Source organism: Arvicanthis niloticus, chromosome X, assembly GCF_011762505.2.
Source record: "Arvicanthis niloticus isolate mArvNil1 chromosome X, mArvNil1.pat.X, whole genome shotgun sequence".
NCBI lineage: Eukaryota > Metazoa > Chordata > Mammalia > Rodentia > Muridae > Arvicanthis > Arvicanthis niloticus.
Window position 1 is genome coordinate 31,634,209 of NC_047679.1, and position 24,928 is coordinate 31,659,136.

Sequence of the window (24,928 nt, forward strand, 5' to 3'; positions counted from 1 at the left end):
TTGAACTCCCAGCTGTAATGACTATTAATCAAAACTACCAGGATCAGCTCAGGGTACAAAATTGAGTGGTGACTTGGAAGCAAAGACAAGTCTTTCTTGCATTCGCCTATATCCAAGGCCTGCTAACTAATTTGTACAGTTCACTGTAAAATGAAAATGCAAGGCCTCTTGTGCAGGAAGCAAAACAAATGCCATCACAACTGCTAACATGAAAACATTATCTTCACTTTTGACTTATCAATAGTGATTTTTGTCTGCTATTTACTGCTGTTCTTTGGAAAACTAAAATTTTATGTCACTAGCATGAGTTTTTCTTTCTATATTTTTATGCGACAATGCAAGTCTCAAAAGTGAATAAGAATGTTTTAACTTGTGTATGGAATTTCTAAAATGACACACTTTGTATTTTGTAGCACATACTTGCATATGTAGATTTTTCTCACCAGCAAGGTAGAAATGCTGCACAGAACTAATTTAGCTATTTTTATATTACTGCTGTTGTTGCTACTGCTGCTGCTGCTGCTGCTGCTGCTGCTACTACTACTACTACTTTTTTTTTTTTTGGTAGTGTTAGTGCTGACCCCCAAAACACTATGCAAGTGCTCTACTGTTGAGCTGTATCATCAGCTTTTAACTTCATTTTCTTGATAATTTAATTGTTTCTTCTTCTTCTTCTTCTTCTTCTTCTTCTTCTTCTTCTTCTTCTTCTTCTTCTTCTTCTTCTTCTTCTTCTTCTTCCTCCTCCTCCTCCTCCTCCTCCTCCTCCTCCTCCTCCTTCTTCTTCTCCTTCTTCTTCTTCCTCTTCCTCTTCTTCTTCCAATCTTTTTTACACTCCAGTAATTATCCCCCTCCCAGTCCACCCTCTGACTGTTCCTTATCCAATAACTCTTCCCTGTCTCCAAGAGGATGTCCCCACCCCACCCACCCCACCCCACCAGACCTCCCCACTCCCACAGGCCTCACATCTCTCGAGGGTTATGTGTATCTTTTCTCACTGAGCTAGAAGCTTTTTACTTTTTAATCACTTATCTATCAACAGTCTTCACCTTTCCCTTAGTGATGAACAAGGAGAAACTGGAAGGTAAAGAAATGATAGATTTCCCTTTCATTCTATGTTACCAATTTCAGTTTGAAAAGTTGGGCAATACAAAGAAGAATGAAGAGAGATAATGAAACAGAGAATTTAAATCATTCTATTTCTTAGAATACTAATAATTTCTCTTAGTAATCTAAGCAAATCCTAGTCAAAAGAGAAAGCATGGCCTTGTGGAGCTGTCAAAGTTTGGCACTGTTGAGTTCAGAGTAACACAAAGCTATGATAGATGAACTGTATCTTGTTAGACTCTACCATGTGTGAACAGCTGTAATTCTGTACTCCTTGGATAGGGTAAGTGCTGGGTGTACAAAGGGCAACTAAGAACAGCTGACATGAATATTGTATGCAACTTTCTTTTCACACACATGCTTCATGACCTCTTTGAACCCACATATAAAATACAAGTTCAAAGATTCAATTACAAAGAAATAGAAGGCAATAAAATATTGAATGTATAACCATTCTTTATGTATAGAATGTGTACCTGCAATAATGGGTACCTAAGAAGCTGAGACCTATGTGCATCCAGGAACCTGCTGACTATCCTGAAGCTTCCAGGGCATACTTTATATGAAGGGACTAGACTCTGCCAATAGTATATCTGTATGAACTGTCCTTGAAATGATTCCATGTACTTACTTCAAACTCAGGTGAATTAATATTGCCTTTAGATAGATCTCTTGGAGATAACTTGGATCTACAACTGCATTTGTAGTTTGGATGACCATCTAGATGCTTTGGGCTGTAGGTGGAACCAGAGTCTGGATATTGATGATCTCCATATTCTTAACCTTTTTTGTTTGCTTGCCATCCTCTCAGGATTTCCTGCTGGAGAGCTGCAGAAGCCTTTCTTTTGGGGAACAGAATACCCTCGGTGAGTAAATCAGAAAAGAAACCAGTCCTTGACAAGTTAGCAGAGAAGAACTTGTCACTTTGGCCAAGGACAGAATATCTAGTCTGTCTTAGTTAAAGTTCTAAGTGGTATAAAGGGATGCTGTCACCACAGCAACTCTTATAAAGGAAAACATTTACTAGGGCTGGCTTACAGTTCAGAGATTTAGTCCATTACCATCATGTTGGGAAGCATGGCAGCACATAGGCAAACATGGTGCTGAAGAGATAGCTAAGAGAGTTCTGCATTCAGATCAGCAGACAGCATGAAGAGAGAGTGACACTGGGCCTTGCTTGAGTGTCTGAAACCTCAAAGCCCACCCTAGTGACTTGCTTCCTCCAACAAGGCAACCCTTATTTCAACAAGGCCACACTTTTTAAAATTTTTTTTTTGGATATTATATTTATATTTCAGATTTTATCCCCTTACTCCATTCCTCCCACCACTCAGGAACCTCCTATCCCATCCCCCATCCTCATGCTTCTATGCGGGTGTGCCCCCACCTACCCCCCACTCCCACCTCTCAACCCACGAAATCCCCCCCCCCCCCCACTCTGTGTTCATCCTTCATGGGACCAAGGATCTCCTCTCCCACCTATACCCAACAAGGCCATCCTCCCCTACATGTACAGATGGAATCATGAGCCCTTCCCTATGTGCTCCCAGACTGGTGGTTTAGACCCTGGGGAGCTCTGGTTGGTTGGTATTGTTGCTCTCCTCACGGGGCCACAAACCCTTTCAGTTCCTTCAGTTCAATGGTTAGCTGTGAGCATCTTCCTCTGAATATATCAGACTTTGGTAGACCTCTAAGGAGACAGCTATAACAGGCTCCTATCACCATGCTCTTCCTGATATCCACATCAGCGTCTATCTTTGGTGACTGCACATGGGATGGATACCCAGGTGGAATGTTCTCCAGATGGACCCTCCTTCAGTTTCTGTCCCACACTTTGTCTCCATATTTGCTCCCTTGAGTATTTTGTTACTCCTTCTAAGTAGGACTGAGGCATCCACACTTGGTCTTCCTTCTTCATGAGCTTCATGTGGTTTGTGAGTTGAGTCTAAGGCCACACCTTTTAATAGTGCCTCTCTCTCTGAGCCTATGGGGGTGGCATTTTCATTCAAACCACTGGATTTTACTCCCTGGCCCCATAGGCTTGTAGCCATATCATAATGCAAAATGCATCTAGTCAAACTTCAGAAGTCTCCATAGTCATTCACAGTCTCAATAGTGTTTAAAAATTCAAAATCCAAAGTCTCTTCTGAGACTCATGGAAGTTTCTTAAACAGTCAATTTCAAGTCAATGGTTATTCAGCATAAAGAAAGAATTATAGATCTTTGTAGTTTTCAGTAGGAATTTGTTTTTTGATCCTTGTTATCATAGTGTTTGGCTAGATGGCAAAACTAGTTTCTACACAGTATTTTATTTTTCACACATTTATCCTTTATGGAATGACAGAGGGTAGCTTGACTGGTCAAGAGATACACAAAGAGAAGTCATAAAATTTTTAGTTTGATATTAGAGGGTTCTTAATGTCAAATGAGGAATTTAAAACAAAAAATGCTGAAGTTTGTGAAGTGAGATAATTAAAAGTGTTATTAGAAATATAACCACATAACTATACCATAGGTCAAAATTGACAGGTCTGAACTTAAGGACAGCTGTTGACAAAACAGATTGTAGATGAATAGAATTCATAATTTCTCTGTATAGTGGAGTTTCTCATAATATTCACTGTCAACAACGCTATTACTTCTTTATATGCCTTTATGTGGTTGTGGCCTGTTAATGCATGGGAAATTTAGTCATGATTTTAAGAGTTGTCACTTGTATTTACCTTTGGATATATGAGAACTTCTATATGATCATGTAGGTTAAATTAGATAATATCTCATACATATAAAAATTGAGAAAAATATGGTCATGTTTTGATTGGTCTTCTTCAGAAGCTGTTCTTGTCATAAAGTAATTCCTTTGGAATGTGATAACAGGAAACCCCAGCAAGGGATGGGGAGGTGGAGCAGAGAAGGAAGGAAAATGATATGTTATATTCTATGAGTCTTGTGTGGCTGGCAAAAATGAATTACCACTAAAACTATCCAAACATGCTACCTATCTTTTTGCTATACATTTTTTGAAGTTCTAGGGAATAAATTACTTCCTTAGATATTCTGAGTTTTAGGGAGGGCCTACATTACTTTCTCCATGGCCTTCTTTCCCCATCTTAACAATGTCAGAGTAGTATCTCCTGACATCGCATCTTTTGTCTCTTTTGTTTTTAAAGACACTTGTGGTTACTTTGGGCCCACCCAGCTAAGTCAGGGTAGTCGCTCTCTTTTAAGGTCACCTGGCTAGCAACCTTAATTCCATCAGCAACCTTAATTCCTCTTTGCCTTTTAACATAACACATTCACAGGTTCCAAGAATTAGCATCAGGGCATCTTGGGGAAGCCATATGTGTATTACAAAGCTAATATGACATTATAGGCAACTGGAAATCAGTCTTGCTGGGAAACTACAGAACATACTTCAAGATAAGGGTTATTTACTGTCTAAGTCACTTTCCATCAGTGGTTTAGTGGCCAGCCTATGTGAAATAATCTCCGATGCCTGGAGAAACTCCTTAGGCAGCTAGTTTTAAGTTGATCCTCAAAATCAATGTGATCAGTGCACTGAGACATGCTCTATGCTGAGAGACCCAACACTCAGGCAGGTATCAATAGAAGCTACTACACGAAACATTATTGTTAGTGCAAATGCAAAATCTTACGTTTGCATCTAATCAATTTTATTAGTAACATACTGGTCCTTAACTGAATAGCTTTCTTCAGTGTTCAGGAATTTGGGTTCTGTTTTTTATTTTTTATAATTAAGATTAGAAATGTACACACTTAGTTCATAAAATTAAAAGTTTAAGTAATTCTGTAAGGGCTCTTCAATCTGAAAAAAAATCCTGACATTCTTTGATTCTGCTTATTGTAGACAATTTAATTGAGTTTTCTATTGTTATATAACTATAAGTAAAGACTTTGAAATGGCCTGCTTATGTTTGGAAATTATTGATTTAGTGATTTGTTTATCTGGTACATGGGCATGGGATTTTTATAGGAACATAAAAACCAGAAACATAAGAATTCTTGTTAGTGTTGTTAGTATTAACTTAGGTTGAGACGCAGTTGATAGTTGAGTAAGCCATCTGTTTTCTATTAATATATCACTTCAATGGTTAGAGGCTATGTACTGTTTGACTACTTTGTAATGGAATATAGAAATGGTAGATGTTTCTTCAGTGAGCTCGATTTCCACACAGTCATCTATTTTGTCTTAATTGATAGAAAGCCACCAGAACCAAAGGAATAGGTATCTTTTTCTCAGGCTGGACATTGTGGCCTACATGTGAGTGTTGGGTCTAGTTTTGAGGACTGAAGCAAGCCAAATCATTTCCAAGGGAAAGAATCAGGAATGTAAATAACTTTAAACAACACAATCTAAAAGTGTTCCATGAAACTGTTGCTGTCCTCTCTTCCCTTCCATTATCTTCATTCCTCAAGTTCTATAGGAAACTTATTTGGCTATGTTTAACATCAAGGACTGATGACTCTTTTTTTTTTCTATGTTTTTTTTTTTTCTGGGAAATTCTGTTCTCTAGTCCATGACTGAAAAACAAGAACATGAAAGAGGGCTCGTAAGATGATTTAGATGTTCAGAACACACGGTTGTTTTTCCAGAGGATCTGGGTTCAATTCTTAATACCCCCATGATGTAACTCTAGATCCCAAGGATCCAATACCCTCCATGGGTACCAGGTACATACATAGTACACAGACCTACATTCAGGCAAAACACTAATACAGATAAAATAAATATTAAAAGAAGAAGAACTTGACAACATTTAGAGATGAGGTTTGCCAATTTTTTTTGGTAGCCTCAAAATTGCTGATGTGGGAATTTTTACATAAGTAAGGCTGGCCTTGCACTTGTGACCTTCTTGCCTCTCTCCCTTAAATGATGGCATTACAGACATGCTGGATTTTGTCTTTTGGAAGGAAAATTAAGTGTTGGAATGGTTTTCTGTGTTTAGGGAAGTCAGCAAGTGTTAAACTAGCAACTTTACTGGACCAATATGCTTTTGAAAGCACAGTTAAATTTTAGATAAGCATGTGGAAGAAACTTTTTATTTGGAACTATGCTAAGACATAATGGGTCACATTAGACAAGTGAACTGCTAGTCATTGGAAAGAAAAGCAGGCCTTAGTACTTTTTGAATGTCTTACTGTTTGTTTGTTTTTTTTTAATTCTTTTTACTGTAGGCTCACTGTATAGCCCAGGCACGTCTCACACTTCTATCAGTCTCTCAAATGCAGTGACAGGATTATAGGTGTGCATTCCTATGGTCCAGCTTAAAAAGCTGTTTTTGAAATAAGATGTAACTAAGTTGTCCAGATTGACCTCTAACTTTTTATCTTATTATCTCTGCCTCCCAAGTATCTGGTAGGAAATCGAGCAGGATTTTGTAACTACTTTCGTCTCAGAGGTTGTTTTTCATTTTTATGATTTTCTGATACAGGAGTAGGGTATCCCCTACTGGATAACAGCCTGAGGTCAAAGTGAATCCAGACAACAGTATAATTGTTTTGTAATTGACAGCAAATCTTGTGTATGTGTTAAAGGCCTCAGATGATAAGAAAAGAGAACGTGAATAGCTAGTAAAGTAACACTGTTCCTTTCCTCTTTAGAGACCTCAATTTTTAATGCAGGAAGCCCTTTAGTTTCTGCCCAGTCAGTTGTATTCTAAGAGACACATGAGTTGATTATTTTATGGCATGCTAATTTAAATAATGTGCATTGGAAAAAATAGAGGATATCAAAGTAATACTATAAAACATTATCATTATAAGGTTTAGTCATACAAAATTACTTTTTCTCTCTCTTGTCTAAAGGATTGTGATTTTGTGACTGTGAATTGAGATTTACAATGATTCAATCATTTTTGAATTCCCTATTATTCTTTGCAAATAAAAAAGCTTCTTGGAGCAGTCCCTCTTAAGGGACATTTATTGCAGAGTACTTTCTATATGTTCCCGTTGCCCATCCCTTAAATTTACCCAGTCAATAGCATTGACTAAGGGTGTGCAGAATACTAAGAAATCTGGGAAATCAAAATGTTGCAGGTCATACAGTGCTAGCTACTGCTACAAAAAAAATTAGCACTGTGTGAAATTACAAGTTTGTCCCACACAGGCTATGATAGCTCTATGATTGAAATGTGTAATTTTACTCTTACTTCTTTAATGAAGGTTTGTAATGATGGAAAAACAGTTGGAAACATTTTTTTTCAAATGCAAATTACCTTGCAGGAAAGAAATAACAAAGGAAAGAATTGCCACCAAGGGGAAAAATTAAATCTTAACAGCACTTCTTTGGGTACAGTTGAGACAAACAATTAGCATGTTAAGGATCATTACGTCCTGTAATAACATGTTACTTCAAAAATTTCTATTCTTTCCAGCTTTTGTCCTATCTGTTTGCTGAATGACTTTGATGATGCATGCCAGGGACCAACTGTGAAATATTTTTAGAATAATTATAAATCTTACAATAACTATTCTAAATCGTCTATAATTCTTACCTATAGGTTAACTGGCTTAAATAGTTTCCATATAAGACATGTCCCTTACATGATATGGTAAGGCTAATTAATCAAGAGTTAAATTACTATTAATATCCTTATTATTTTACTAGGAACAGAGAATTTAGTGGTCAATGAATAAGATGAGGATTTGGTCTTCATGGAGATTATGCTAGAGAGAAAATTCTAGACACATGCATCTGGAAAACTCACTGATTTCCTCAACTTTTCTCTTTGTACTTTGCTCCAATTATCTATGCTGTATAATAAAGCACCACTGTCTTAGTTAGGGTTTTATTGCTGCAAAGAGACACTATGGTCATGGCAACTCTTATAAAGGACAACATTTAATTGGGGCTGGCTTACAGTTCAGAGGTTCAGTTCATTATCATTGTGGTGAGATGTATAGCAGCACAAACCCCTACATAGTGCTGGAGAAGAAGCTGAGAGTTCTACATCTGCATCAGCAAGCAGCAGAAAAACAGAGAGCGAGCTACTGGGCCTCCCTTGAGCTTCTGAAACCCCAGAGCCCACCCCCAGTGACATACTTTCTCCAACAAGGCCACATTTACTCCAACAAGGGCACACTTCTTATTTATTTATTTATTATTTTTTATATTTTATTTACATTTCAGATGCCATCCCCTGTCCCCATTTCCCCTCCCTAGAAAGCCCTATCCCATTCCCCCCTCCTCCTTTTTGCTTTTATACATTTTTTTTAGAATGTTAAGCAAAGGCTTTATAAGTTTGGTAATGCTCAGTCAGAAGTGTAACCCAATACCCAACCTAGATATATCAACTATCTTTGACTGGTGGAGACACCTGAACATCTGCCTCCATGCCCCCCCTCTTTCTCACTCTTTCTCTCTCTTTCTCTCTCTCATCACCTAGCTTCACCCTTCCTGTTAAAATAAAACTTTTCTCTCAAAATGCAATTAGAGCATAGTTATTCCTAATTGTACCGGTGAGGTACAAGATAGTCCTAATACCCAGTCCATCATTTTGTTGACTAACCAGAACCTCTGTCATCTGTCCTAACTAAAGCACTTAGTTTTGAACCTGGCATTTTTTCTTGGCTTTAGAATGAATGTCAGCTGAAAACCATCCACTCAGATCTTTTCTCTCAAAGTAAATAGCCAGGATTGGCTATGAGACTATAGGTATTCACCCCGTCAGAAATCCAGAATGACTGAATTAACTGAAATTATGGGAATCACTAAACATAGCTTCTAAAACTTAGCCAATGTATAGAGACCAGTGAACACCTGGAAAGCCCATATACTACCGAACGTTGGAGCATCAAATCTTCAGCCTTCTGGCCCAGAATCATCTGACAGACCTTAGTGCTGCAGAATTATTAAGGGCTGATTACTTTGTCTAGGCAGATACAATCAGTCTGCAAGACTTTCTGCAAGTGTGTCCTTTTCTGGACAGTAATTTGTCTGTAGATGGAAAGAGGCAATTCTTGCCTAGTGGCTGTCACCACACCACTGGGGTAACTCCAAGGATGATCAATTTCTTCTTAGAACCCATGACAGGAAGCTGTCAGGAGCAGACATGTCTCTAATCAAAATGAACATTAATATAGAAATATTTGTAATGTCAATTCTATGAACTTCTGACATTTTGAAAACCAACTATCCATGTAAGGTAACCTGGATTGTTGTCCGTTAACTCCTCTCAGCTATTTCTAAATAAAATATGGAAAACACCCCAACAATAAACTCAAAGCCATGAATTTGCTATAGTCCCTTAACTCATAGGCTAACCGTCCCAAATCAGTTAAAAAAGTTAAAGAAGGACTGGCTGTAAGCCTTGTATTCCTAAATGTGTTATCCAGGCACAATGCCCTTGAGAGTACCAATATTCATCTCACTTTTATATCAATAAGAAGCTCATACCAATGAAAACCTTAAATTTGAAATCAAAGTAAATTTTGTGCCATTTAAGAAATTCTAACTTCATCTTGATAATAATTATACAGATTTCTACCAATAGGTTATGGCTGTGCAATCAATCCTAGCTAATCCTCCCTGTTCCAACAAAACCACTACTTTTCCCTAGAAAGACAGCCTAATATTAACCACGTTAGTCCGCAAGCCCAGGGAATAGGGGCGCTGACTCTTCTTTAACTTCTTCAAGCTGATTATGGGCGTTGAGATATTAGAAGAGGGGTGGGGGGGAGAATAAGTTGATAAGCCTCTGAAGCTGTGTCTTCACTGAATCCAGATGGAATTCCAGGACATCAGAGGTTTGGGCAGGTCTGCTCAGTATGCTTGATGAGTAGATACACCAAGGCAGTGTATTTTGCAATATACATTTCTCAGAACAAGTTTTAGTATCAAGAAAAAAACTTTTTTTTTCCTAGAGGGCTGACATTTTTTTTTAAAGATGTTGGTTCTAGCAACTCTTCTTTTTTTCCCCCTTTTAAAAATTGGTTGTAATATTTACATTTCAAATTTTATCCCCTTATCCCATTCCCCCCACCACCCAGGAACCTCTTATCCCATCTTCCCCTCCTTGTGCTTCTATGAGGGTGTGATTTTCCAGTTTCTATGATGCTGTTTCCATTAACATAAATTGCCTCCTAAATTTCTAAATCCTTCCCTTTATGTTATTAAATCTATTTTTTTCTTTCCTTTTTTCTCTTTTTTCTCCTTTTCCCCCTTTTTTCATCTTTATTTTTTAAAATTGGGTAGTATATTTACCTTTCAGATTTTATTCCCTTACCCCACTTCCTCCCACCACCCAGAAACCTCTTTCCCCATCCCCCCTCCTCATGCTTCTATGAGGCAGTGCCCACACCTACCCCTCCCCACCCTCCCATCCCCCCGCCCCCATTCTGTGTTCGTTTTTGTGGGACCTAGAAACTCCTCTCCCACCTATGCCCAACAAGGCCACCCTCCCCTACATATACCGCTGGAGTCATGGGTCCCTCCTTATGTGTTCCCAGGCTGGTGGTTTAAACCCTGGGGGGCTCTGGTTGTTTGGTATTGTTGCTTTCCTCCTGGGGTCACAAACCCTTTCTGCTTTTTCAGTCTTCTAAGTTCTCCATTGGGAAACCCTTGATCATATATCAGTGGTTAGCTGTGAGGATCGTCTGAATGTGTTAGTCTTTGGCAGACCTCTAAGGAGACAGCTACATCATATTCCTGACAGCATGCATTTCCAGCCATCCACATCAGTGTCTAGCTTAGGTGACTGCACATGGGATTAATAAGGGGCACACTTCTTACTAGTGCCACTCCCTATGGGCCAAACATTCAAACACATGAAGCTATGGTAGCCAAGCCTATTCAAACCATCACTACCACCAAACAGTCATTTACTGGCTTCCCAATTATACCGTTTGTTTTGGGCCTGCTCCATTGGGTTAGACCATTTAGAATGCCTTCACGTGATCCTTCCTGCTCTTCTGATGGGTGGGGCCCAGAAGTGTCTTTCTGTCTTCTGTGAGAGTCTGTTACACTTTGAAGTCTATCCATTGCTTTATCAGGCCTCTTGCCCTTCAACCAGGCAGTCAAATTTCTTCACATTAGTGTTAACTTGAAGAAAGGCTGCAGGTGAAAAGTGTAAAATGTCATAAGGTCTAGTTCCAGAAGCCTCCTTGGCTTCTCATACTATATAGTCTATTGGTCACAAGTCTCTTGTCTAGTCCAGATTCAAGGAAATAGATCACATCTTGGTAGAAGAGGGGACATGTGTACTTAAGGGTAGGTGGTGTTGTTGGTGGCTATCTTTACAGATAATCTACTGCATGCTTCCTCAGAAGTGAAGGGAAATAATATAACACTTTCCCCAAATCTGATTAAGGCTTCACAGTCTTTGCTATTCAGCTGTCAGCTTGTCTGCCACAGAAACAGAGGAACGTGACTAATTTCCAAACAGATAGATCCCTTTTAAGCGCCACTTGATTCCTTTTTTTTATGACTACATTTAGAAAACAATTGAACATCTAAGATTATAGTGACTTTGCAGCAAGTTTTCAGGAAAAAAAACAGTATATTTATATTATTTATATTTTCAAGCCCAGTTTTAGGTATCTGAATATAAAATATTACTGCAACAGATATAGAAGCCTCCTTGACTCCTTATATATACTATATAGTCAAGAGGCTCAGATGTCTTGAGACTGGAAAGGACTTTAGAAATGTTGCTTTCACATCCCACATTTCACAGAGCAGGGCAATAAGGCCCATGCAAGGTCACTGTGATGATGTTAGAATTTATACTTCTTTGTTCTGATTAGAAGGTTTATGTTTAGAAAAATTGTTTTATACATTTTTGTATATGATTGTTAGATATTCTTGTTAACATTACTAAAAACTGTATAATCTTGGTTTTTCACTAAAAACATTAAAGGATTATGCTGTCAGATCCATACCTATAATTTTTCCAAATTGTTTATTTGTGATGTAGATCCCTGAGTTATGGTGCTATAGGAGTAATTGTGGGCCATGAATTTACACATGGATTTGATAATAATGGTAAGTACCAGTTCCTTTTATGAGCTCTTCCATTCTATAATAATGTTGATTGTATGGTGTTAATTGTTGTTATCTTTTCAAAGTGGCATCATCATAGATTGACGATTATCCCAAGAAATATGATTGCTGATTGCAAACTTTTCTCATGTTTTGCTGTGATAGCTTTCAATAAATAACTATTCCAGTTGATGATCAGGGCAAAATGAAAAAAAAAAAAAAAAAGGCTTTGTAGTTTCCATAAAAGCCCCTTTGCATTTAGAATGGTATTGCTGTGCTCCAGGAATCATACTGTAGATTTCCCTCTTTGTTTTTTCCTCCTTGGCATCTTAGGATGTTTTCCCTGGAGGAGTGAGCTCTGCCCCTGTGATGACTGTATGTGCTGCTTAATTAGGAAGTTAGCCTTGGGAACTCAGCTGCCTGATTGCTTTGTGTACTTTCAAGTGCTTCTTTTCTGTTTCTCTTTATGTTGGCATATATTCACAGTTAATAACACACAAGTATGCTCTGTATCCTGGTGGTATCTAAGCAAAAGGGAGAGGTGAGATAAAAACAACTAAAAGTATCTTCTTTGGGAGTCATCATTTTAAAAAGTTTTTATGACACACTTTGTCTGTGTGCATGTGAATGTGTGTGTGTGTAGATCAAGGGACAACTTGCAGGATTATTTCTCTCCTTCTGATGTGTGTTCAAAGTATTCAAATCAAGTCACCAGACTTAGTGGTAAGTGGCTTTAAATCATCGTTTTTTTTTTTTTTTTCTTAACTTTCAGAGTATTACTGGACAGTCTCTCTATCTCTTTGTCTCTGTCTCTCCCTCCGTCCCTCCTTCCCCTTTGCTCTGAAACAGCATTCAGACTAACACAATGATTTGTAGATGGCCTTAAAAATCTAGCAAGACCAGGTAATCTCCAATGTCCTTTTCTGGATGCCTATTCTGGGATAAGAGAGAAACTGGCTTCTTTTTCTTCTGAATAATTCATCCCACCAATTCTTCCTTAATCCCCTCTTTGTCTCACTACCCCTTGCTCCTCTGGTCTGCTCCCTGTTAAAGTGTAGCTGCCTTGTAATCACCAGAGTTCTCAGAGCCAGCCTTTTTGCCATTGAGTATTTAGATTATCTAACAGAAGATTCTTAACTAAGAAACAAAGGCACATGGTGCTCAATTAGTTCTGAATCTTTCTTCTGGGTCTCTCCACAGGATGGAATCTAATGGTGGCGATTTCATCCTATGAACAGTGTATAGTACAATGTATTGCAATATGAGTACAGGCCTAGTAACTGATGACTGATGTGTTAGTGGGCAGAGGACAGTAACTCCATTCCTGGAGGGTAGTGTTAATAGCAAGCAGCCATGCTGAAGAGCTTTGGACTTTTCTAGTGAATACTTTTGCTTAGGAGGCCTTCCATGTATGTTTTATCTTACAAGCTTTTCCTTTGGAGGCTCTTAGGTAGGGGAACTTTCTGTCTTATTAAACTCAAACTATGCCTTTGATTCTAGTAGTATCCTTGAAAATAGGAGACTTATACCCAAATCATTGTTCTGGAGGGTATAGAGAAGATAAAGAATGAGAGACCATGTAGAAACCTCTCTCTGTTATGTTCTGGAGATTTCCATCCCTGTTCCAAGTTCTCTTTTTTGAGCAACATTTCTCATCCAAGCAGGACAGATGGGTCTTCTATCCACACTGATGACTGTGGAATTATTCATAACAGAGAGTTTATGTGTCTCTTGGCTCCTGGCAACTTAGAGGAAGCAGGTTGCTAGAGGGCTGAGTCAGGTTCTGTGGTCCTATGGTTTGGATGACTCACTAGGGCTGTTCCTATGGATTATTTGGAATTTCACTGGTAGTGGTACTTCAGTTACCTCTGCTTTTTGAATGAAGGAAACTAATTTTGCTTGCCAGAGAACATTTCAGGTCAGAGGAGATGAGAAAAAGGAAGCCAAGATTGGAGAAGACTGGTGCGTGTGTTAAATTGAGGAATCTCATTTTTAAAAATGTCCTTTGTTCGTTTCAAGGAAAGAACTCAATTCTTTGCTTCCTTTCCCTGCTTTTTACAATTAAATTAATCCATGACATTGGAGATGTTGTGGGAGATAATCTCAGGGACAGTGTCCTGTGCTGTCAGGACTGGTTTGGAAAGTATGTAGAGGTAACGAAAAGGAAAGATGATGATTTCAGCTTTTATGAAGTAACATGGATTTCTTGTAACCTTCCTTTATGACAGGCAGAAAATATGATAAAAATGGAAACCTCGATCCGTGGTGGTCTGTGGACTCAGAAGAAAAGTTTAAGGAAAAAACAAAATGCATGATTAACCAGTATAGCAACTATTATTGGAAGAAAGCCGGCTTAAATGTGAGTACAGCTGCGGCTGTGTGCGTGCATGTGGGAAACCTTGTGGGCCATTTTTCTTCATTTAGACATTAGCTTGCTTTAGTCCATTGGTTTTCCAAGCATGCTTCTGGGATCCACAACATCTGCCTTTCCTGAGAACTTGTTAGAAATACAAATTCTTGATTCCTGTCCAGACCTGCTGAATCTCTAGGGGTGGAACCTGATAGTCTGGGAGTCTTTCACGAGTGCTCAGGTAGTTCTAACAGACTTTGAATGTGGAGAATCACAGGCCTACACATTAGTGACATCACACATTCCCTAGCACAAATAAACAATAACATTCTTAAAAATTCCCACATTTCATATTGTAAAAAGAAATACCACCTAAACCATTGTAAGGCTTAATTGGCTGAAAAAAGGCCTCATCATTTTGAACCAAAAGATCTGAGAATTGAGCATTTAGTTCTAAAAATTTGAACAAAAAACTATACTTTTGAAATGTTCATTTTTTGCTATATATATATATACATAGTCTTCCATGAAGACAAAATGCAATTTTATCCATGTTTTGAAGATGTGAAATTTTGTTTCTTTTCTTTTGCCTTTCTTTGTCTCCTTTCCTTTTCTCTCTTATCTTCCCTGACCATAGTCAGTGTTATTACACTTTTTCTCCAGTGTTCAGGTAAAGGTAGACACACACAGCTTTAGTTAATTGCTTCTGGAAATGGCTAAAGAATTCCTGGTGTGAATACCATAACCTAGTCAACTAAACTCTTACCTCAGGGGACAGTTTTCAGCTAGAAATGCTGATGCAGTAAACAGTTTATTATGCATATGGTTTTTCCTGTGGGATACATTTCTATTGTGACCAGAATAAAATTTCATATTTTCACCAGTGATGGATGAAAAATTATATATCTATGGAACTTTACCCTTTTTTTCAATTATAAGAACCTTTAAAATAATAGGACTTTTAAACTTCTGTTGTTCACATTATAGCTATTTTCCTCAAGTGTATTACTTATCTTTCAGATTTCTTTTTCTTTACTATCTGTTGACATACAAAATCCAAACATTTAAACAATTCCAAGATACATAATCTCTCTTAATATTACCCTTTGTCTTTGTGTTATGGCCTATGATGATGTCTCCTCTACTCAGATTGCATAGAAAGTTACCCAGTTACTGTTCTTTTGCTTCAATAAGACATTAAAATCAAGACAATTTCTAAAAGAAAACATTTAATTTGAACACAACAGTTCAGACTGTCACAGCCCATGGCTATCATGATGGGGAGCATGGCAGCAGGTAGACAGGATGGTGCTGGAACCATAGTTGAGAGCTTACATGTTGAGACAACAACCATAAGTCAGAGAGAGAGAGAGAGAGAGAGAGAGAGAGAGAGAGAGAGAGAGAGAGAGAGAGAGAGAGAAACAAGAGAGACAGAGAGAAAGAAAGTGAGAGATTCAAGTTCACTGGCAATGGCATCGGCTTTTGAAACCTCAAAACCCTGATGACACACCTCTTATAACAAGGTCATACTTCTCAATCCTTCCTAGACAGTTCCATCAACTGCGGACCAAGTATTCAAATATATAAGGTCATTCAAACCATCACAGGAGATGCTTATTTTTCTCCCAGGAAAGTTTTTTTTAATTGTTCTGATATTTTACATTTGACTCTTTATAAATATGAGTTTTATTTTTTGTGCAATTTAGTATAACTCACTTACTGTAGAATCTATGTTAGGGTTTAGAACTGTATGACTCCAGAGTCATACTCACATGACTGTAGCATGCACTCATTCACTTATTTTATGTTTATCCATGTATATGTGTGTGTGATTGTATAATCAAATGTATACTTATTATGTTCTTCAGCATCTGTTTGCTTGCCCAAAGTGTCAAATACTGAGATGTAATTTTGAAAATGGGACAATGATCATAAGAGCTTATCTGTCTCAATATAAATTCATTCAATTATCAGAAAACTGCTTCAGTCTCATCCCCATAGAAGGAATTAAATGTATGCCTCTGTGTGTGTGTGTATGTGTGTGTGTGAGTGTGCATATGCATGTGTGTATTTATATGTATGTGATTCTTTTGTGGAGATAGATGGTCAGGCTTTATTTTCAGGTTTTATTTGTATGAGTCAGTCCTCTGTGCCTGATTTTTCTTTGCAGTGACTAGGGAAGAATTTAGTTGAGTCACCACAGATGCAGAATGTCAGCAGGCAGTGCATCTTTAGAGGTCAAGCCTGGTCTCTTGTACTCTACTGCAGTGGTTCAGAGTATGAGACATTAGAGGGATGAGGCCACTCCAGAAGCTTGTACTTTAGATGGAAAGTTTCGAATGAAAAGAAAGGAGATGGATTCAAGTGTGTGTGTATATAAATATAAATATAAATATAAATATAAATATAAATATAAATATAAATAAATAAAAATAATTGAGACTTGAGAAAGCACATGTTATATAACAAAAGCTCCAGAGACAGAGGTCTACTTGGGTTCAAATTCCTGATGAATATGAATGTTTTTCTTAATTATTCGGTCTTAGAGCAACTTCTTTATAAGCAAAATCTAAGAAGGGATTCCTTAAGTGAATGATTCACAGAGAAAATAGTTCATGCAAAAGCTGCTCTTGGCTCTGAGGGAAACTGAGCATTACTCTTCATACTAAATAAGAGTCTAGAGAATGCACCCCAGAAGTTGTTCACCTCAGGGACAAGGGGCTGGGCACATCGGTTAGTCACTGGAAGGTGAGCTATGCTACTTCCATAGGCTAAGGTGGTTGCAAATTCTTGGTAGAGAAGGGAATGTACTGGGTGGCTCTGAAATCATATGCATACAGGTAACTTTCTGTGAATTTGCAATTAGAGAAACAGAGGCCAAGAACTTGAGAGGGAGCCAAGAGGGGGATGCATGGGGAGGGTTGAAAAGAGGCAAGGCTTATGATATAACTATTTTTTTTTTTTTTAGTTTCTTCATCTTCTTCTTCTTCTTTTTTTTTAATCCATGGCCTTCTTTGAATTTCAAATGCTTGTTTGTTAAACAAAGTATTGGCAATAGTCCTTACCTCATTGGAATGTAGAAAAAGAATGTAAGCAGAGCCAAAATAGTAACTTTAGGAGAGTAAAGCGAAGGGTGATAGGGGTTCTAGGTGATCACTCTGAATCTTGTTTCCTTATGAGATATTTTTATTTGCTAGCATTGCTTGATATATCAGTAGTTGGGATAACTTAAAAGTATGCTTTTGGTAGGATCCTTGGCTTGGGAGTAGGGTATACTAGTTTCCTCTTGCTGATACAGGAAATTAGTATGAACTTAGTTGCTTAAAACGACACATTTATTCTCACAAGATTCTGTATGTCAGAAGTGTGACTCAAGTCTCCGTAGCCTAAAAGAAAGGTGTCAGAATGGATGTCTTCCTTTGTAGACAGTACTAGGAAAGAGTCTGTCTCCTGCGTTTTCTGTTTTTGAAGTTATATTTCTTGACTTATGACCCCTTCTGTGTTGGTTTAAATGAAAATGACCCCCATAGGCTCATATGGAGTGACACTATTAAGAGGTGTGGCTTTGTTTGAGGGGCTTTGTTGGAGGAAGTGTGTCACTGAGGCGTGGACTTTGAGTTTTCCTAAGGTCAAGCCAGGCCCAGTGTCTCTGTCTCTCTTCCTGCTACCCACTGATTAAGATTTGGAACTCTCAGCTACCTCTCTAGCACCATGTCTGTCTGCATGCCACCATGTGTCCCACTATGACAATAATGGACAAAATCTTTGAGCTGTAAGGGAGTCTCCAATTAAATGCTTTGATTTATAAGAGTTGCTGTGGTCATAGTATCTTGTTACAGCCATAGAACAATAATGAAGTCACCTCCCTTCTTAAAAGCCAACAATGGCCATTGTATCACTCTGATGCTATCTGGTCTTTCTTTTCCTTTTATAAGAACATTTATAATTATGGTATAGTAGGTTTTTTGACTTAATCACATTCTAAAAGTTACTTTTGCCATTGAAGGGTAACTGATTTCTGAATGCCTGGGGATTTTGATGTAGATGTCCTTAAGAAGCCATAAGTCTGCCTACTATACTGTGGTTAGCATACCCTTAGGCTAGATAACAAATACTAAACTGCTCTTTTAGCAAGAAAGGGAACCCAGACTGTGTATGTTAGTGGGCTTGGCTGTGATCTAATAAAAGTTGATTTATAGATACTGATTTGAATTTCATATAATTTCTATATGCCACAAGATACAGTTCTTTTGATTTTTTCCTTCAGTTACTGACAAGTGGAAAATCCTGTCTAGACAAAAGCAAATGGCAGGTTAGCTTTGGCTGGGGTGTATAAACGTAGACTATTTCCATCCTAGCTCATTTATAGCTTTAGGAAACAGCTGGGAAGAATGTCTCCCCATGCTTCGCTGGGTGTCATACATATTTCAAACCTTGACCTTGTAGTTTATACCACTTCTATTTCATTTTTCTTCCCCAAGAGAACAACTTTCCTTTCAATGTTTCATAGAAATAGCTGAAGATAAAAATGATAATGGCTGGTTCTAATATCTTTTTCCTGTGTGTATGGCAAATTTTTAGAGACACAGAGACAATGGGAAGAAACACTCAAATTATGTGAGTCAATCAGAGAGTCATTTGGGTATTGATGTTTCTATTTCTCCCATTAAACCAGAGCCATTGAGAATATTGTTAATGTTTTATTGGAGCTGGCTCAGTTAATGTGGATAAAGAGGTGGCTGAGAAAGTAATGCAGAGAGTAGCAAGATAAAAATGGCTATATTCAGAAGCATCTTGCTGGGGCTATTTGCCATCTCAAAACATATCATGCCTATGTTTTATTTATTGTATGTGATTTTCTCTTTAAAATATGACGTTTCCTTCCTATAATGTTTACATGCCTTTTGCTGAATGGTAGTTGACTGTGAAACACTTTCATTTTTCTTTTCTTAGGTGAAGGGGAAGAGGACCCTGGGAGAAAATATTGCTGATAACGGAGGTCTGCGAGAAGCTTTTAGGGTACTCACCATTACATTTACTGGGCTTTAAAACTCGAAAGCATGCATGGGTATAGCTCAGTGTATAGCACCAACTAGGTGTTGACGACTATGATGTTTTGTATTCACTAAAATATATTTGTGTTTCTACATGGACTCCACTGTACTCTAATAGAATAGTACTTTTTTTTCTCTTTGGAGTATTAAGTCGTCCTAAATGATAATGGTTATTAAGAATTATATATTTAAAATAGAGTTTTCAGACATACTCAGAATCATATTAAAGAATGCCATAGGACTCTACTTGAAGCTAAATTCATGTGAATTTTCTTGAAGTAAAGATTTATCTTTATCCTTCTTTATCATTTTATCTTAAAGCCTCATACTTCAAACTTATGGCCAGAGGCTACTCATTCTCATATATTGGGCCAGTGAAAGTCTATAAGACTATTTGCACCATCTCTCAGTGTATAGTTAAGAAATAAACATAGTTAGCAAACTGCTGGTGGCTGGGCCCTTAAGGCGCCCGCCTGCAGAGGGCATGGATATCTCTTGTGTGCAGGTTCGAGTCCCGCCTGCTCCCTTCCCGCGTCTTGTGGAAAAAAAAAAAGAAATAAACATAGCAATAACATAGAAAGATTTGCATAAAATTGAATATGTTTACTTTAAAAACCAGGTTGATTCTAAGTGTTATCTTTCTTTATATTCTAGTTAAAACAAATCTTATTTTATTAATTGATGATGAAAAAAGATAATACTTTTTCTTCTTGACAAAAGAAAAATAATGTTTACCCCACTCAAATTTATTGCTAAAACAGTTGTGCATGGTGTTCAATTTGTTTGTCCCTCCTTGGAATGGAAAGAACACCTTTTAAAGAGCTACTTAATACCTGATTACTGTGGCCCAGTTGCTTTGTTATTTATAGAGTGTAAGGTTCCTTTTTTTGCAAGTTTCAGTTATTTTTCTTTTTTGAGACGGTCTCATTCTGTAGTTCAAATTGATCTCAAGCTCATGGAAATGCTCCTGCCACAGCCTCTCAATTGCTAAGATGACAGATGTGTACCACCATGCCTGGCTAGCAGCATAAGGTGTACAGTTCTTTTGCAGATGCACCTGCTTTACTATTAGGTGAAGTGACACTTGGTGGCATTTCCAGGTGTTTGTTTTCTTAAAGGAAGACTCGGCACAGTACATTATACACATGGCAGGAGTATGTGTTTAATACTTTTGTGTTGATTGGGAAAAGAGAAAAGCTGTTATTGATGATGATCACCCGTTCTGCTTCTGTCACTAGGCTTACAGGAAATGGATAAATGATAGAAGACATGGAGTTGAGGAGCCCCTCCTACCAGGCATCACTTTCACCAACAACCAGCTCTTCTTCCTGAGTTATGCTCATGTGAGTAAACTGAGGATAGGGCACCAAAGGGAGAAATGTATGCCACTGACTTGTGCTTTTAATCAAAGCTTTGGAGGAAAAGCTCGCTGACTTTGACAATAGCCAACATTTAATCTTGTGTCTCTGTTGGGTTAGGTATAAGAATTCTTACCCAAAAAGCACACCCCCAAAATAGTATTTCCTAGTTAGAATGGGCAAACAGGAGCAAATAAGGGCATATGGGTTTTTTTAAATTTAAAAGTAATAAATAATGTTTTGATTTGAAAAAGGCTATACTTTGTTACTTACCTATTATCTGTGGTTAGTTTTGTGTTGTAGTGGCTGAACTGAATAGTTGAAATAGGGATCTTATGATTTTCAAAGGTTCAAATCTATCTCTTTCCAGAAGAAGTTTTCTGAACTCTGGTCTGGAGGACAAAAACACAAGGATCTAACTGTTCCTACTACTTACATTTTAGTCCAAAATAACATCTCTTTGTAAATGGAATAAACTAATGGATAGAGATGGTATTATTTAAATTTTACAATATGTTTAAATACATTTTTGTCAAACTAAAGAAATTCGGTGGTAAAAGAATAATTCTGTTTTAAAAAAATCTCCATTGAGAAATTTCTCTTCAAGCATCCCCCAATCTTACAGAACAGGGATATTGGAGGAATTCTGTTTACCTGGTACATACTATTTTCTATCCTGGAAATGTACTAGAAAACAGTAACAACCTTAATGTTCAGGAACTTCTTAAATAACTTATGAAACATAATGCTAATATTATATATATATATATATATATATATATATATATATATATATATATGACAAAATAACCTAAGATATGAGGTTGATCAGGAAAAATAAAGTCTATCTTAGGGATTCTATTGCTGTGATGAGACATCATGACCACAGTACCTCTTATAAAGGGAAACATTTAATTAAAGCTTGTTTACAGTTTCAGAGTTTTAGTCTATTATTGCCATTAGCAGGAAGGATAGTAGCATGTAGGCCAACATGGTGCTGAAGAAGGAGTTGAGAGTTCTACATCCTGATAGGCAAGCAACAAGAGAGAAAAGTGGATTGACCATTTGAGCTCAAACTCACTCCCACAGTGACACATTTCCTCCAAGGACACACCTACTTCAACAAGTCTACACCTCCTAATAGTACCATTTCCCTATACCAAGTATTCAAACGCATGAGTCTATGAGGACCAATCATCATTATTCAAACCACCACAAGCTACCATGGGCTAGCTTTTGAGGAAATTAAGGAATCACATTACAAAACATCCTTAAAATCATATTCATAAATATGCTGAGAAATGATTTATCATTATCAAAATAACAGTAAGCCATTAGCTTTCTTGCCCTCTATACCTATAGTTGTTATGACCTGCTAAATTTGTTTCTTATGCATTTTTCCATGTATTTTTATTTTTCTGGTTCTTTCAATGCCTATTTCTACTTATTTAATAGACATTAATAGCTTCTAAATGCAACTAGTCTTTACTTCCTTCTTTTTCCTATATCCTTTTGCCAGGTAAATTCTTCAAAAATATGGTTTTATTTTACTGTTCAAGAACTAATTAGACCTGCTGATTAGTACTTCAGAAATCTGGCATGAGCCTTTCTCTCCCTGGGCACTTACACACTGATGTTCAACCAAGCTGAACGTTTTCCCCATCCCTCAATCATTTATAATTTCCCTTTCAATTTCAAATGCTTTCCTATATATTCATGTATCCTAGAGGTATTCATACTTTAAGCTTATATCATGTTTCAAAAAATATTTCAAACAAGTATTAAGTAGGTTATACCTCAGAAACAAATAACACAGGAGTGTATTTCTTGTTTTTGCTCCATGTTCAGCATATGTCATCAGTGGGCCTCTGACCATAGGTTTTTTTACTGAAGGAATTGTGTTTGGAAATATTTCATCTTGACAGTGTTTCATTTGGAGTAGTTCATCATTTCACTTTCATGGACGCCAAACAGCACTTTTTATTTGTTGTCAGTGTATGTTTATGTTGGTGTGCATACTTGTTAGTGTGGATGTATGCATGTGTGTACGGAGGAAAGAAGCTGATGTCAAGTGTCTTTCTGTTATTACTCTTCTTAATTTTTTGATAAATGGTCTTTGACTGAATCTAAAAAATCATCAATTTGGCTAGGCTGTCTTGCCAATGAACTCCACTTTTCTCTACCACCCCCCATATTCTGCCCCCAGCTCTTAAGGCACAGGTAGATGCCATCATGCCCAGCTTTTTAGTATGGGTTTTAGGGATCTGAATTCATGCCCTCATCCTTGTATCAGGTACATTATAGATTGAGTCATCTACTCAACCCATTGACTGTTAATGTAGTATCTTACATTGCTCCCAAAACTATTAAAATTGATGCCAAGTTTTCTCAAACTTTTATTGAGAAACAGAATATATAACTTTTTATGTTTATTAGTCAGAACAAGTTAGGTAATCATGTCTAACTTCAAAGGAAATAGAGAAATGTATTCCTTTCCCAAGTCCAGACCAGTATAAGGCAAATAAGACACCCAGGGCATCTACAGTCAATAAACCTCCTGATTGTACTAAACCATGATATGCTTTATTTATTTTTTCATTGAAATGAATATGGTTAAATTTGATAAAGGCTATTTAAAACACAAAATTAATAAGATGAATACACTCAGTAATTTTGGGGCACATGTAATTCTCTTGATTTAAATGATTTTCCTGGACACCTTCCTTATTTACTCAAATTATATAATTCACATTGATAAAACTTCCTGCTCTGGGAATTTGAATAACGGATATTGCTGTTGCTCCAAGTTTTATTTGATTCACTAAAACTTCTTGCTCTCTATGAATCATAAAATTACTCTTCAGTACAACTTGGATGAATTAAGACACTAGAAAATGTATGGTTGGAGTAGAGGCATATTTACTGGTTTATCTTTATCTTTTAGGTGAGGTGTAATTCCTATAGACCAGAAGCTGCCAGAGAACAAGTCCAAATTGGTGCTCACACACCTCCACAATTTAGGTAAGTGACCACAGGTTTTATTTATTGGATATTTTATTTATTTACAATATAGATGTCATCCCCTTTCCCCATTTCCCCTCCCTAGAACCCCCCATCCCATCCCCCTCCTCCTTTTTGCTTTTATACCATTTTAATTACATGGAAGTATTAAGGTCAGTTCTAGGTTGAAGATGCAATACAATAGATGCAAATAGTTAAAGAACAAGCAAGACAATAAACACAAATATTCAAAGAACAAGCGAGGCAATAAACAAAATTCTGTGAACACTCCCTTGATCAATGTTTCTAAAGGATTATCAGGATGACCAAAATATCTGAGCCAACTTCCCTGTCCTAGCCCAAAGTCATTTTCATGTCTGAAGCCTACTTCCTTGTTCTAGCCTAAATTTTAGATTCCTGCCTGAAATCACTTCTTTGTTCTAGCCTAATATTTAGATTCCTGCCTGAAATTATTTCTTTGTTCTAGCCTAATGTCAGATTCCTGCCTGAAGTCCACTTCCTTGTCCTTGGCCAATGTCATATTCCTACCAGACAGTCCATTTCCTTGTCCTTGGCCCATGTCAGATTCTTGCCAAGCAGCCTCCAAAGCTCTCTGCCTCTCCCTCTTTTTTTATTTCATAAACAAGACTGAGCCTGTCTTAGGTCAATCTGCCAAGAATGCCTTCCTATATCATGGAATATAGATTATCAAAAGCAATGCACTTCTGTCTTAGGTTGGTAAGGCTCTGTGCAGAATCTTACTTATCTTTGGCTTGCCAACCTGTTAATTTAATAACTCTGGGGTGACCCCAGGTTTTAACTGTGCATTTCCCCCACTTTGTGCTCCCAGCCATACCAGTCTGCTGCCAGATTCGATATATGAACAAAAGTCTACACAATGAAATTTATAATCTCCATTTTGTAGACAACAGAACCTAGCTAAGCAGAAACTAAGCATCTCTTGTTTCATTGTAGTAAGCTGGTCTTCTCAGTGTCTTTTCAACTCAATTTCTGCTTAGTATTATATCAAGACACCAGAGAGTCTTCAAAAGTAGTTGCAATC

General features: G+C 37.4%; 1 protein-coding gene across 1 annotated transcript in view; it reads left to right on the forward strand.

The window, feature by feature from the left end:
- Phex (phosphate regulating endopeptidase X-linked) overlaps positions 1-24,928 on the forward strand; it is a 214,456-nt gene that overhangs the window by 183,677 nt on the left and 5,851 nt on the right. The window contains exons 16-21 of the mRNA XM_034485262.2: positions 1,916-1,970; positions 12,039-12,106; positions 14,332-14,462; positions 19,407-19,472; positions 20,746-20,850; positions 23,810-23,886. Of these exons, the coding sequence (XP_034341153.1) occupies positions 1,916-1,970; positions 12,039-12,106; positions 14,332-14,462; positions 19,407-19,472; positions 20,746-20,850; positions 23,810-23,886 (502 nt within the window). The remainder of the gene's footprint in view (positions 1-1,915; positions 1,971-12,038; positions 12,107-14,331; positions 14,463-19,406; positions 19,473-20,745; positions 20,851-23,809; positions 23,887-24,928) is intronic.